At 40.3% G+C, this 15,930-nt stretch overlaps 1 protein-coding gene and 2 non-coding genes across 4 annotated transcripts; 2 read left to right on the top strand and 1 right to left on the bottom strand.

Moving 5' to 3' along the window:
* The first annotated feature begins 511 nt into the window (after nucleotides 1–511).
* Nucleotides 512–2,485, top strand: LOC101294562. Of its 2 annotated transcripts, none has more exons than XR_184679.1 (3): nucleotides 512–663; nucleotides 748–1,180; nucleotides 2,373–2,485. It is a non-coding gene; the product is annotated as an uncharacterized LOC101294562 (transcript). The 2 variants fall into 2 exon arrangements; XR_184680.1 differs by having other exon boundaries at nucleotides 590–663; nucleotides 769–1,180.
* Nucleotides 2,486–4,105: 1,620 nt separating this feature from the next.
* On the bottom strand, nucleotides 4,106–5,203 carry LOC101304975 (protein FAR1-RELATED SEQUENCE 5-like). Its single transcript, XM_004301367.1, has one exon. It carries the CDS (start codon nucleotides 5,201–5,203, stop codon nucleotides 4,106–4,108), a length of 1,098 nt encoding a protein of 365 aa, XP_004301415.1.
* Nucleotides 5,204–12,861: 7,658 nt separating this feature from the next.
* LOC101294076 lies at nucleotides 12,862–15,574 on the top strand. Its single transcript, XR_184676.1, has 3 exons — nucleotides 12,862–14,399; nucleotides 15,359–15,455; nucleotides 15,541–15,574. It is a non-coding gene; the product is annotated as an uncharacterized LOC101294076 (transcript).
* The last annotated feature ends 356 nt before the right edge of the window (nucleotides 15,575–15,930 follow it).

Raw genomic sequence — 15,930 nt, 5'->3', positions numbered from 1 at the left:
AGGGAGTGAATCCTTTTGTAACACCCTAGACCAAAATTTTACCCATTTACTGAGTATTCTACAAGTTATTGAGAAATTTAACATTGTTCGGTAATTTGGTAATTTAACACTCGAGTTTATTGTCGAGTTTTCTCAAAATGTAAAATTCTTCTTTTAAGGCCCAGAGGTCGTAGCACGCGACGATATGAGTTCACCAGTGTCCTCAGATTATTTTTTTTTAAAGCTTCAAGCTAGTTTCTACGATTTATTGAAGGTTAGTAAAAGAAATTCATTTTCTGAAATTAAGATATAGCTCTTAATCTGGCCATTTGATCGACTAGGTTTTCATCTTGGCCATGTTCAAGTATAAAGGGGAAAGTGGTGTTGAATTCGGTCAAAAGCCACAAGGGGTGTTGACCCGAGCTCCGTCTCTCTCTTCCTTCTTTCTCTCTCTCTCTCCGCTGCTCCAGCCCAGCTCCGTAGCATTTCCAGCCTTCACCGACCACCAGCCGCCGCCTCACCAGTCTAAAATGGATCATCTCCATACCTATTTCCAAACCCGACCCTCAAATCCGAATGGCATCCACACAAGGAAGAGATCGAAGCAGAAGAACACAACTGTGTTCATCGGAATCCGAAGAATTCCGGCAAGCTCAGGCAGCGATGCGACCTTCTAAGGCCATGGTGAGTCTTCTCTTCCTCTCTTCCTTCACAAGTTGGTGTAATTCGAGCCCTAACTCGAATGGTCCCTTCCTCTGGATGTTGAAGTTTTCCTGCAAGTGGCTGCAGCTGAAGCCGATGAGGCTTCCCGGTGACTCTCGTCTCCTTCCTGACGACCTGTTGAGCATCAAGAGGCCAAGGCGAACGTGTGTGGAGATTTGAGGTGTTGCTGCTGCTGTGTCGAGCAAAACCCGAACCCAGATTCCGACGAGAAGCTGCTGCCGGCAAGGAGGAGCTGCTGGACTCACAATTTGGGGGTAGACTGAAGGTAATCTTCGTGTTTTAGCTGCTGTGAAGTTTTGTGTTGTTGTTGTTGTGTTTTGTTGGTTGTTGAGGTGTTGATCCGGTTGTTTTGGTTGTTGTTGTCGAGAATTGGGTGTTTTTGAGAATTCAGGGAGACTGACGAAATTCCGGCAAGTTGCCGGAATCCGGCAAGGGATGGGATTCCGACAAAGGTAGTTTTTCGGCAGGAGCCCGTGAGGTACTTTCCGAGGCCATTCTTTATAATTTGAATTGTAGTTCCGAAAAAGGGAATATTCGGGTTAAAATCGGAAAACTTGCTAAGTTAGGAAAGTTTCCATTTTATAAAAACTTCCCATTTATGAAAACTCGTTTGGGTGTCCTTAGTGATTCATTAATTATTAAGCGACGCCTATGTGTCTAACGACTAGTAAGACGTGTAATGAAAAATGACTCAAATTGTTTAAGTCAACGGTTAAGCCGGTAAATGTTGGAACATCATTAGTTGACCATCCCTAAGTCAATTGGTCAAACTTGGTCAATCATGGTCAACCTAGGAAGACCTTGGTCAAGTAGGAAGGATCGAGTCCTCTATCCTTGAGTCCGTCCTGATCGATTCTTTCTACAGTGTAATGTCAGACTTGGAGTAGACTTGAGGATTTGGATATCTTGGGGCAATGCTCGAGGAGTATTTTGAGCACTTGGAAGGCTTAGGCCTAATTCTGTGTGTGGACTTCTGTTTTAATTAAAAGCATGTGGTGCATTATATTGTTAACTTTCTCTAATATTTGGTAATTTTCATCTTTTGGAGAGTTATCGAAAATGAGATTTTCGGTGGATACGTATATTGGATGTTTATGAGTATAGTATGTATATAAATGCTAGCTAGCCATACGTGTTTGGTTCGTCATAATGAGGTGAAATCTATTATGGCGCGACATGAGTGTTGTACACAAGCGTCGTAGCCCTATATGAAAACTACTTTCTTATTTTGTTCATATAGGTTTTCATATAGGGAGTCCACACGTGTATACACCGGTCCTCTTCGGTCATAATGAAGAAAAATTACATTATGGCACGACGTGAGCGTTCGACGCAAGCGTCATAGCCTTGTATGAATTTCTATTTTTCTATTTTGTTTATAGAATTCGTACAAGGAGTCTGACGAGTGTAAATACATACATATATATTTATATATAGTTTAGCCTGAGAGGCTCTATTTTATCGAGTTTTGGAGACTGGCCGGAGCTAGTCATGTATTTGCCAGTTTGTGAGTAGAAAACTTTGAGCTGTTGCATGCAGCATAATTTCTATGAAAATTAAATTGGGAAAGCATAAATATTTTATTTACTCATTTTATTAAATTTATTTTTGTCCACTCATTCTAACGTTTTTGAATGTTTTCCCCTGGCCCTTCGTTTTTTAATGCCCAGCTTGCAGGATCGCATAGTTGAGGTCAGACGTACATGAAGTTGAGGCATAGTCCATAATATGGCTTCCGCGTATTTGTATATTCTGTTAGAGTTGCTTTGAACCTAGGAATTGTTGGATATGAGATTAGTTTGGATTAGAAACTTAATTGGGTGGTGTTGTGAATTTGTGGAGCACGAAGGCTCTAGGTGTTTGAGGTTGGATTTGGAATTTTAGTAGTGTTTGCAAGTGCTTTTAAGAAGGGTTGTCCATTTTCAAGGGAGGTTATATCGAATTTTTCGGTAAATGTGCCTTGGAGGTGGACCCCGTAGGATTTAACTTCGGTTTTAGGGTGAAATTCAGGGTGAGTCCTGAAATCTTTTGAGGGATTGCTGCACGGGAGGAGAGCTTCCTATTGAGCCAAGGGACTTGGCTTGTTTGCTTGGAAAAAATTTGCTTGGGGTCCCTCATATGCCGCCACGTCAGCATGCTTAAATCGAATGGCTATCAAACTGACAGCAACTACTGACAAAAAAAATGACAAAAACCTAACGATGGTAGTTCATAAACAGACGTTAAAGGGTTTTTTTCAGATTTCTCCCCAATAATTCTCCCCCCCCCCCCCCCGGGTTTCACTCTCCACTTTCCCCCCAATAATTTTCATGCCTTCTTAGTTCCCTCTTGACCGAGTTTCGTGTATATGAAGCGAATCAAGCGATTCTACAGGAATCCATTTTATCTGAACTCGGTCAATATGGATTGAATTGTATCATAAGGCTTCCATGTACTGAGTCAATAACATCAAGAATAGAAAATTAGTGCAAAGTTTGCACTTTAATACAATAAGTAGTAGTCAAATAACCGTACTTCAATTCATTGAAATTGCATAAACATCTGGGAAGCTTTAGTTACATAGACATCAAATAGGCATACTCCACTGTGAGTTCAAAAATCATAAGAGACTAATCATTCATCACCACAATATGATTCATTCCCATCATCTGGAGGATTTTGAGAGTTGATTAAGGCTTGGTAACTAAAACTTTGAGGTTGTTGATACGGCATCCAAAACATGGGAATCGGTGGAACACAATTACCAGACTGTGGACATGAAAAAAGAAGACAAATATGAGTAAACTATATTTGAATTATATGGTTCAAAAGGTAAAGAAACCAAGCCAAGCATCTGGTTGAATTGTATCAATAACTAAGCTATTGCCAAATGAATAAAAAAAAAAATGAATTGTCTTTACTGAGATAACATACCTTGGTTGAATCAGAATTAGATGACTTCTCTTCCTCAAGAGACCTCCCTTTCTAATACTTGGCCATGCTTTTTTCATAATCACCTATGATTCTTCTTTTTCTTCCTGGAGCACTATCCCTTTTCTTGAATCCCTTGGCTTGGATTACTTTTCCCTTATTTGAGTGACATGCCACATTAGTATCGTGGAAGGTGTAACCTGGTCATCCTTACCAAGTTGTAATGCATCCATTTTTGCACACAACATCCCTTCAATAGCTTTGCTTAGCTCCCCCAATTGATGAACAGCAAATTTATGTCCCTTCTCTCTCGGCAGCTCGAGATGAAATCTTGGTGGATATGGAACTCAGAGACTTGTACCAAGATGTTTGTTGTAGGTTGGTATCTACTTGGATGTCACACCCATGCATGTCTTTCACACTTTTAGATCTTGCTTTTCTTGTCCACCTTTTTAAAACATACTGATCAGGAATTTCTTTGGCATTCATGTAGTTAGTAAGGATTTTTTATTTCATGCCGGCACAAAATACCTTCAATCTCAAACAACCTGCAACTACATGATATTGTATTGTCTTTCTTCACCCTAACACATCTCTCCTTTGGATGACCATTAAAGGCAACTTTAAACACAATGTCATCACCATCTTGAATACATCCAACTAAATTGTAATCAAGAGACTTCTCATACTGAATTTGGAATTCATCAAATATAGCTTTAGTGTAAGTATTTCCAGCCTTGATCACCATTGATGTAAATATGGCAACACTAGGTAACTTGTAGCACAAAGCATACTCTGCCTCTAACTCTTTATACCACTTATCGTTGAGCAATCTATCGAAGTGCTTGAAAAACTCAACCACATCATAGTCTGACTTCACATATGATTTTAGGCTAGCATTGAAACTCTCACTTAGTTGTGTGTTATGCATTCCAGCAGACCATGCCCAATTGACATATGGTTTTGCCCATTTCTCCTTTAACCGAAATATACTACTCAACCAAGGATTTCCATGTGCATTATATGTGTTGAGCATTTCTTCCCATGCATGCAGGAACTCATCCTCTTCTTCATAGTTCTTCATACATGTTGATAAAAAGGCAATGACCTGATCATCACCCTTAAATATACTGCTTGCATTTTTAATGGCATTGTTCATTATATGCCATGTGCAAAGCATGTGATATGTGTTAGGCATCACATTTGCACAAGCTTTAGCCATTGCAGCATCCTGATCAGTAAAGATAGACTTTGGAGCCTTGTTGGACATTGCCTCCAAAAATGTCTCAAATAACCATGTAAAGGAATCAGAAGTCTCATCATACATCAATGCTGCCCCAAAGATTACAGTCTCACGATGATGATTAAATCCCACAAATACTCCAAATGGACGATTGGCTTCACTGGTTTTATATGTAGTGTCAAAACTCACAACATCACCAAATAAACCATAATCAACTATCATCCCAACATCGGCCCAAAATATATTGGTTATTTGTTCATCACTATCCAATTGCACATCATAGAAAAATGAGGGATTTTCTAATGCTTGATTTTGGAAGTATTTCAATAAGCATCCTTGCTTCTCCATATGCCAATTTCTTTTGCCTCTGAGATTGAAGATAATTTTTATGATCTTGTTTAGTGAATCCAAGAGACTCTCTTCCACCAACTTCTCTGCTCATTAACTCGAATGCAAGCTTCAGGGGGACTCCAAAATCTTTTACCAATACCATCTCAGCTCCTTATGGAGGAGTAACATTTCGTTAGGATGGCAGCATGTAAGCACACTCTTGCGTTACAAGATCATGGCTGTGAGTTTCTTCAAATTGATACACAATGTACTTACCACTTGCTTTATCCAGCTTTATGCTCATTCTAGCATCACAACTTATTCTTGTCTCCGCTCGAGTATTCTTAGTCAAATGGTCTAGTTTATCTGCTTCCCTTAACCCTTCCTTAGAACACACAAATATCCTTGAGATGAGTTTACCAAATTTCTTATTTTTGTAATATGTATGTTTTCTAATACTGAACCCAGCACTTCGCCCATACATGTTGTAAAACTTGTAAGCTGATTGTTCTGAGTCAAATTCCATACCATACCTTGGCTTGTAATCAGAACAAGTCGAATCATCTTTATCCATGGACTTCATTCAATCATTTATTTGCAATCTATAAGATATAAAACACAATTCCAAAACCAAATACATATGTATATCAATATTCGAATCAAATTCAAAATCAAAAGTGGTACATGATATTAAGTTTGGCTTATATGCTATTAGCTTTGAAACAAGACAAAAAATGAAAATTCTTTAATAGGATGTTAGCAAGACATATACACCTATAATACTTTAATAAGATGAACATCCAGGGAAAAAAACCATGAATTTGATGAACCAAAACCAAAAATTGGCTAAGATCAGCATAAAGAGAACTAAAATAAATAAAAGTAAAAGTATGAAAAGAATAAAGCTAGACACAGACGTAGTTACCTCAATGATGAAACTTCTGTGTACCAACACCTAAAGATGAATGAAATTTGTCCTGAGACCAGAGAGCAAACAAGAAGGAGGGACGTTTTGATTGTGATTTATGGGGAAGAGAAAGTCGAGTTATTGGGGGGAAAGTGGAGAGGGAACCTTTGGGGGGGGGGGGGGGGTGTTAAAATTATTGGGGGGAAATCTGAAAGAGACCCTTTAACGTCTGTTTAGGAACTACCATCGTTAGGTTTTAGTCATTTTCCTTGTCAGTAGTTGCTGTCAGTTTGATAGCCATTAGATTTAGACAAGCGGACGTGGCGGCATCTGATGGGAACCCAAGCAAATCCAAGCAAATTTTTTCCAAGCAGACAAGCCATGTCCTGAGCCAAGCAGCTCCGGCTATGGCAGCCGAAGGAGGGAGTTCCGGCGACGGAACACCACGGACAGTCAGACCTTTCGGGCATGATATCTCCCTCACGGCAGCGCTAGGGAAGCTCCCATCGGTCCAGGAAGGAAGTTAGGTCGATGGCCGACCAATTGGGACCGGTGCGGCGGTCGGAACTGGCCGGACGGTGTCGGACGGGCGCGAGGACTTTTCCGGCAATGAGAGACCTCGGGGGAGAGGGAAGAGAGAGAGAACAGAAAAAGAATTGGGTTTCTGACTTCCAATTGACCCCCGGTCTACTCTTAAAAAAACCCACTCAAAAATACACACTCCCAACAACAACCCAAAAATAATACCCTAATAAAATTATCTTTTTAATAACTAAAATTTATTCCTTTTTACCGTCCTCAAATATTTCTCCTATGAATAATTTCCCCAAAATAATCGTCTCTCAACACACCTCTAAGGACCTTTGACACTGTAAATTCATTAACGAAGACAGTAAAAACTCCTGCTAACACCATGCAAGTAACTAGGGTAAAAATTTAAGAGTCGAGATGTGACAATTCTCTCCCCCCCCCCCCTTTAAAAATTTCATCCTCGAAATTTCAAACGAACGGTAGAGGAAATGAACGCAAAATAGGTACAAGAGAGACGTCCCCACCCCAAACGGAAAGTAACAACTGAACTGAAAAAAAAACGATAACGTACCAACAATAGCACCTGAAGAGGTGAGATCCACTACTTGAGTCATAGCATTTAGTCTCGTCTAAGCCGTTGGGCGTCCACCTCGTCCCCTAGTCTGGTGAGTACCACTCCTAGTAAAACTGGTATGGGTGCCACTAGGTGTAGCTATAGAAGCATGACTAGACCCTGTCCTGAGTGTGGAGTAGCTCGTTGATTCAACATCGGGAATTTTCTATAAAAGTGATCCTTCTGCCCACACTGAAAACACGTCGCAGGTCCTGGTCCACGTTGAGGCTGATCCATCTGTGAGTAACACTGGCTTGGGGAGCCACCAACATGGCTAGTACTACCTTTGGTATGCCACACATCATTGTCTTTCATGTAGAATCCTCCGAAATCCGGTGAAGTACCAAAACTAAAATGCCACCTCCAGAAGATCCTGAACCTGAACTAGAAGCCACTCTCTTGGGTGGACCCTGACTAGGGCCACCAAGATCTCTAGGTCGAGCACCATATGCCCTCCTGGTCTCAATACTCATAGCTGCACTAACCGCATCAAGAAAAGTCGGATACACTACACCGGTCATCTTATCTGCATACACTCCACTACGTGCCCCTATGAACATCTCAATCCTGGTCTTCTCATCAGGAATCAGATAAGGCACATGATAACTCAAGGTAGTGAACCTCTACTCGAACTCTATCACACTCTCATCGTCACCTTTCTTTATGTTCAGGAAATCCGACTGTATCCTGCTACGGTGGGCTTAACTAAAATACTGCCCCAAGAAGAGTGTCTTAAACTGTTCCCAAGTCATATCTCGAGCATCCTCATTATTCCTGCTGGCAAGTATCCACCAATGATACGTTGAATCATCAAGAAAAGTCACCGCCATCTTTACCTTCTTATCTTTCGGAAGTTCAATACTCACAAAAGCTTTTTCCATCTTATCTACCCCAAGTGTATGCAACAAAGGGTCCTTTGGCACCCTTGAACTCAATTGCCCCAGCCTTGAACACATCCATCTTCTTAATTGTCCGAGGGTTCTGAACTCTATCTAAAACACCTCTCAGCATATTCCTAATAGAGTCAACTAATCCTCTAACTTCATTACCCTCATTTGCGTTGGTCAAGTTAGCTTCACGGGGTCGGCGTCTAGGAGGCATAGTACTTGAGGAAGAAGATATTTAGTAGTTTATAAACAAGACTAACATGACTAACATAACTATCACACCAGTCCAACAACACATAGCATCTAAAGCATAAAATGCTAATGAATCCGCCGCGGTCGGATCATCACTCTATAGACACTACGTGCTCCTTAGGCAAATATGATAGTGATAAGGGTACAGAAAACGAAAACTTAAAGCTCTGATACCAACTGTCAAGACCCACCCCGGATTTCACCCTGAAATCCATAGTACATCATGCGGGGACCACCTCCAAAGAAGATTCTACCGAAAAATCGACATAACCTCCCTTGAAAATGAACAACCCTTACCTAATCAAAATCCCAAAACACTTCTATAATCACGATCCAACCTTAACTCCTGGAGCCATCGTGCTCCCCATATTAAACAAACTCCGTCATAAATTCACAACTCATTATAGGCAGTTTCATAAACTTCAGAAATTAAAAATACAATCCCGAAATGACTAGACATGCCTAATGGTTTAGAGCATTCTAAAGAAAGAGACCGATATAGATACAATAGGTTGACTGGTAACCTAATAAAATGTATAGCAGTGGAAGTGTACTATGCCTAAACTCCTACTAAGCGGAACCACGATTTACAGATTGGGCATTTGAAACCGAAGAGCCTAGGGGCAAGCATTTTAGAAAACTACGTTAGAGTGAGTGAACAAAAATAATCTTACCAAAAACAATGAAAGTTAATACAACGAAAATATTTAATACTTTCCCAATTTCTTTATTAATCCATAAAGCAAGCATGCAATTAATTTGAATTAAAACAAATAATACTCATAACATGTTTTCTGAAAATCTATTTCAATTATGAGATCTTATAAGCGAGCTTAGAAATCCGCAATATATTTATATATATATATATACACTTCAAATCAAACATCGTCAGCATATTAAGCAATCATAAATGTCAAGCGTTGTCACTAATCACACCCGCATATGACCTTATCGACAAGCCTACCACCACACACACTATCAACTACCCCAACGCTTGTATGTAGTCACCCATGGCCACATCAACAACTTTACCGAACTCATAAGACCACACCGACACTCCTATACGCACACACCAGTACATTCCCTCTCTTCTGGTGCCACTAGTTCATCCCCTCTCTCCTAGTGTCTAACTCCTAGGGCCCACTAGTACATCCTCTCTCTTCTAGTGGCCCGACACATCTATATAGCAACCAGTACATCCCCTCTCTTCTGGTGCTACGTACCTAAGAGACAACTAGTTCATCCCCTCTCTTCCAGCGTCTTGACCCACAACACTATATATAGCTACCGGAACATCCCCTCTCTTCTGGCGCTATAATCCTAAAAGATCGCTAGTTCGTCCCCTCTCATCTACCGTCTCAACCACAACACCAAACCCCACACAACAAAGCTAACAATTTAATCAATTCTGCATTTCACAATTCCCCAGCTTAATTAATAATATATATATTATTAAATATATATATATATATATATATATATATTTCAAAATAACCATTAAAGTCAAAGGAAACACAACAAACCCACAAATCATAAATCTCCAAATAGAAATCCAATCATCACTCAAACAATAATCATCTCCATATCACTACTCAAAGCATCACAAGTTCATAAATCACATATCACCATGCAATAACCAAAACATTTCCTAAAATCATCGACGCATGCATACAAACCAATCGAAATTGCAATAGTAATTAAAGATAATAATTATAATTTCGAATGAAATCGCATGCAATAAACTTTAAAACCAAAAGTCCACTCACAGTGTGTGCGGCTAGAAATGCCAAGCATAAGGATCCTCGCCAAGGCAAGCGTCCGGACCTCGTCCTAAACCAAGCGACAAACTCATAAACATTAACTCGAAAATATCCAAACTCGCCCAATAATCCCATACGTTAACTAAAACTCCTCCAAAAATTACCAACTTCACATCATTATACTCCCCTCAACATACCAAATTTAAAACCCTGAAAAACTGCTTAATAGAGCCGGCGGCGCCGCTTGCTCCGGCAACCTCTAATGCCTATCAAAATTTAACATAATCTTCCCCTCAACACGCTCTACAAATTCCTATACTAGCACAAATTCTAATTCTAAGTTTAACTAGGCCAATCGAACAAAAACACAACAAGGAACCTTGTAAATTCAACTCAATGATTCTCCTTACCTAGCTCAAGAGGGAGTGAATCTTTTTGAGGGATTGCTGCACTGGAGGAGAGCTTCCTATTGAGCCAAGCAGCTCCGGCTATAGCAACCGGAGGAGGGAGTTTTGGCTACAGAACACCACGAACAGTCGGACCTTACGGGCGCGATATCTTCCTCATGGCGGCACTAGGGAAGCTCCCACATGTCCAGGACGGAAGCTGGGTCGATGGCCGACCGATTGGGACCAGTGTGGCGGTCGGAACTGGCCAGACGGCGTCAGACGGGCGCAGGGACTTTTCCGGCAGTGAGAGAGCTCGGGGGAGAGGGAAGAGAGAGACAGAAAAGAAAAAGAATTGGGTTTCTGACTTCCAATTAACCCTCGGTCCACTCTTAAAAAAAACCCACTCAAAAATACACACTCCCAACAACAACCCAAAAATAATACCCTAATAAAATTACATTTTTAATAACTAAAATTTACTCCTTTTTACCGTCCTAAAATATTTCTCCTACGAATAATTTCTCCGAAATAATCATCCCTCAACACACCTCTAGGGACCTTTGACACTATAAACTCGTTAAGGAAGACGGTAAAAACTCCTGCTAACACCATGCAAGTAATTAGGGTAAAACTTTAAGAGTCGGGATGTGACAACAAGTGTCAGCTTGTTATTGGACCAAACCATTCTACCGACCCTTCAAGTCGGTAATGTATCACTATATATATAACTGACTTGATTAGCTCCTTCTTCACAATTTTCAGAGAGTTCTTCTCTCTCCTCATTTTCTCTCTCTTCAGTTTCTTAGTTTTTATTTGCGATTAAAACTTTGGCGGATCATAACTTTTGATCCGTAACTCTGAATCTGAATCCGTAAAGAGCTACGAGTTCGTATCGATGCCCTCTTTCTATCCTTGAATTTAGGTTGGATCCAACGATGATTTCTAGATGGCTTGTTTTAAGAGGCTCAGTTTACGATCAATGTTCTTGGTGGGGATTCGTATTGACGTGGTGAGTGGATTTGTGTAATATGTTTAAAATATTCTTATTTGCTATTAAAATAGTCGAAAAGCATGATTTTGATCTATTTATGAAATATCTCTCTGTTTTCGAGTAAAACATGTCTATTTGCAAAATCTGAGGATCGGAGTTGATATATATGTACGTGTTGGATTATATGTTGGATCTATTGTTTGACTAGTCATGAAATATTTGAACTTCTTAATTGATTATGCCGATGTAAGGATGTGACACACGGTGGTATAGGACTTGAAGGTCATTAGGTTTCCGTGGGGATCACTAGATTGAAGGATATCTAATAAGAACGGATTGTGCGATATGATGAATTGTGTGAGTCGATGTGTATATATGATATATGTATTTTGTAGCGTGGGTAAAAAATGACATGGTTTTACCGGCATATTACATTGATCTACTCCCTGAGCGCATGGTTATGCTTACCCACCCAACTATGATATTTTTTTTGCAGAAAAATACTTAGGTTGTACCAAGCTTGGAAAATGGTAGACAACAAGCCTAGAAAGAAGAGCTTAGAAGATAGTGTTTTTGTTTACGTTCCGCTTTGTAATAATCGTTCGTACCTCGGAATCAGCGTCCGGTGCTTAAAACTTACCGACACTGGGTCCGGGGTGTAACACATCTGCACGTGATTATTTTGATAAATGGATTATGGATTCGGTTGTACACACCACATGTGTCCTAACAAGGAATGGTTCTCTGCTTTAAGGGAACTAAATGGTGGAGTAGTTCTTATGGGAGATTAAAGTCCTTGTAGAACCCTGGACCTCTGGATGCACTATTCATTGTTTGTATTTCAATTTGGGAGAGTTTATTGTCTTCTCAGGATGCAGGAGGTGAGCCTTATGTAACATCCTGAAATTTTGGTTTTCTATTTTTAAAAGGAAAATTATTTTTCGAGATATTTTTATTTCGATTTCTATTATTATTTCAAATTCTTTGTAGCTTTCAAATTTTTAGTTCGTCAAATTTTGTCTTTTTAGTCCATAGGATTAAGATATAGGTCGTTACAAGTTCGTATTCGGAGTACCGTTTGAACATCGGAGTTATTTTTAATGATTTTTGGAAGTTGGTATTATCTAAAAATTAATTGAAAATAGAAATTAAAGTGTGGCTTGATCTAGACCGTTCGATCTTCTAAACCGTTTATTCCGGATCGTCGATTTGAGTATATACATACAGTGGATCAGTTTGGACTCGATCAGTTTGAGCCCAGACCGACTCGGTCTCGAGCTGCTCTGCAGCGACGGAGCTCAGCTCCTTCCTCCGTCGTCCGGCCGTCTCCCGGCGCAAGACCGGTGTCAAAAGCTCCGTCTCGTCGTTCCCAACATGACTGTGATGTTGTTCCTCCATGGGAAGCTTTGGTGAGAGAGAAAAGAAGGAGGGAAGGTGGCTGTTTTTCCAATCGGGTTTCCGATTCGGGCGACGGCGGCGAGCGTGAATGGTACTGTAAGCTGCCTCTCGTCCTCGTGGTCTTCTCTATGTCCTCAGTTTCTTCAGAAGAGGTCGGGAGAGAGAGATTCGAAGTGAAGAAGGAGAGACTCGGTTCGCCGGTGAGTTTCCGATTCCGGCCAAGTCGTGGTCTCTCACCGGTGTGGATAGCTTTTTCTCCTCATCCACGACGTCCCTGTAACTTCAGCTTGTCGAGATGAGGTCAGGTGAGGGAGAATCGAAGAGAAGAAGGTTTGGGATTTTCCGGCAAGGGTTCGAAGCCTTCCGGCCACCGGCGAAGGCAAGTGAGGTATGGAACTTGATCTTCTTGTTGAGCTCTACCTGTTTATATAATTGAAACTGAGTTTTGTTGAGTTTGGAGGAAGTTGGATTTTTGGCAATGGGTGACTGCCGTACTTGCCGCCGTGCACGACGGTGGTGAAGGTGTTTGATTCATATCTGGTTTCGGATTTCATGTTATATGTGTAGTTGAGATGCAGTTTTGATTGAGAATTGAAGGGGTTGGAATTTGCAGAAATGGAGAAGCTGGGTGATGGAGAGGGATGATGAGCTGTGTGCTCGGTGATTGCAGTGGAAGTTTTGGTATTGTCTGTTTAAGTTCTGACATAAATGAAGCTGCAGAAAAGATGTTAGTTGTGTATATACTTATTTCCAAGAAGCTGGAAGAATTGGGTAATTAGATGGTTAAGTCTTGCTGAAGAATTACGTAGTATGGTCGATTACGATGTTAGGAGCCAAAGCATATATAATTGTAGGTTCTGGGCTTTTCTGTTAATGGAAGTTGAAGTGCGAATATTAATACTGTGAAGATTAAGTTTCATAGTTTGTCTTAATATGGATTGTGGCAAGCAATGGAGCTAGATGGTATATGTTATGGCAAATAAAGCATGTGCATCCGGAAAAGTGGAAGCAATGGTATGATTGAGCATTGTTGGCAGAATAATGGTATGAGGATGCATGGTAATTGGAAGGTGTTCAAGACAAGGCTTGGAAGGAAGGACACATTATGGGTGTATGGTATTTTGGGTGTCCAGAGTAATTCTGGAGGAGTTTGGATGGGTGTTTGGAGCATAGTTGGGATACGCCGACAAAGTTAACTACAAATGTAGATTTAAAAGGTGGGGATAATGTGAATGAATACATATGGTATATGATTCGGAAGTTATCAAAAATGTGAGAGGAATTGGAAATAAGGATTTGGGTGTCCTTATCAATTTCAAGGACTTGATCGTTTCTAATAAAAGTGTTTGCCGACTTCCTTGGAACAAGGCGATATGAGGATCGAATGCAAGTAGCAGGTTCCAGAAGTAGAAGGATAAAGATTTCAGAATGCGTGTCGTAACGTTACTAATTTTAGCTGGCGTCAGAACTAACACTCGGATTTCAGGTAGGGTCTCTGTCGGGGAACCTTTCTTTAAAACGATAATTAGTTTATAATTGAAATGAGTGATTTGTGTGACATTGATTGATTAATTCTTGATTGTTATTGTTTTCAATATTATTGATATCGTTGACTTATGCGATCGATGTTATTGTTTTCTATAAAAGCATGTTGTTTGAGATTATATTACGCGCATCGATATTTAATTGCATACATAATGCATTGTGAGGAATCGTGAGGATAATGAGATTGATGATTATGGAGAGGTGTGAATGAGATTATTAGAATGTATACATTTTGTATAGTTGAGTTTCCTCATGGGGGCTTCCAATAGCTATGATCAGCCCACCTGCGCAAATGAGTAGGGAAAGTATGCCCTTTCGACGTATGAGTCGATAAAATGATCTTTCGGGTTTCGGGACTGGGGACCATGAGGTTAACAGAAGACTAACAAAAGAGGTACTGGAGTTTATATATTACTGATTTGTTAGGTCGTATATTCGAGACATCTACACGGTATGGAACGTGTAGGTACATATGTCTTGAGTGTATGGACTAATTAGCCAGTAATAGAGTGGAGGGAGTGCATTTGCATTTATGCATCAATCATTGTTGTTATTTATTTAAAGTATTATTTGTTGTTTGATAACTTGTTTGTTTGACATAATCAAGTATGACCTAAAAAGGTTTGGCCCTACTGAGCGTAAGCTCACCCCTATAGACTTTTGTTCAGGTACGTACAAGGAACGTATTTTGAGAAATCTAACTGTGAAGTTTAGGAGACGTGTGCAAGAGTAGAAAAGAGTTATGGAAGATTAGAAGTGAGATAGATCGCAAGGGCTCATCATTTTGTCTTTGTAATTATTTTGTTATGGTAAACGTTTTATTTTCTTTTATTTTTACAATTTCTGGAAAAGTATTTGAAATTGTTTTATTTTCTTTTATTTTTCCCGCTCACGCCTCAGGTTCGGCGTCAGGTGCTTGGAAACCACCGACACCGGGTCTAGGGTGTGACACCTTATGTGTCTACTATTTGTTCTCGGTGGCAGCCACCTAGTCCAGGTAATTGGAAATTAAATTCTGATGCTTCTGTGATAAATAATGGAGGAAAGAGTTTGACTGGGTGTGGTGATACAAAACTGCACAGGTGGACTGAGACTAGCGGCAGGAGAACCCAGCTTGGGGAGACTTACTCCTCCTGCAGCTGAACTCCAAGCTATTATTCTTGGTTTGGAGGTTGTTCTTGAGAGATGATGGTCAATCTCTGTTGCTGAAATTGATAGTTTGGAGGCAGCTAGGTTGGTTAATGGTAGTGAGGAGGGGTATAGTTTTGTGCATGATGGTGTGTTGCACTGTTGGTAGAGACTAGAGAGAGTAAGAGAGTTTATGGGGGCTATTGGTTTGCAACAACTTATTTTCTCACAACGGAAAGTGAATGGTGTGGCACATGTCGTGGCAACTAAAGTAGCCCGTTCAGAGGGGCGTCGTTTCTGATTAGGGGTAGAGCCCGATTGGCTCATGGACATCATTAACAATG

This window comes from Fragaria vesca, linkage group LG5 (genome assembly GCF_000184155.1).
Source record: "Fragaria vesca subsp. vesca linkage group LG5, FraVesHawaii_1.0, whole genome shotgun sequence".
In the NCBI taxonomy this organism is placed as follows: Eukaryota; Viridiplantae; Streptophyta; class Magnoliopsida; order Rosales; family Rosaceae; genus Fragaria; species Fragaria vesca.
The sequence above is the reverse complement of the archived record's forward strand: the minus strand, read 5'-3'. Positions and strand labels throughout refer to the sequence as shown.

Coding starts and splice junctions, on each gene's coding strand:
- LOC101304975 (XM_004301367.1), bottom strand. CDS start 5,203: ATGGAGAAGCAAGGATGCTTATTGAAATACTTCCAAAATCAAGCATTA.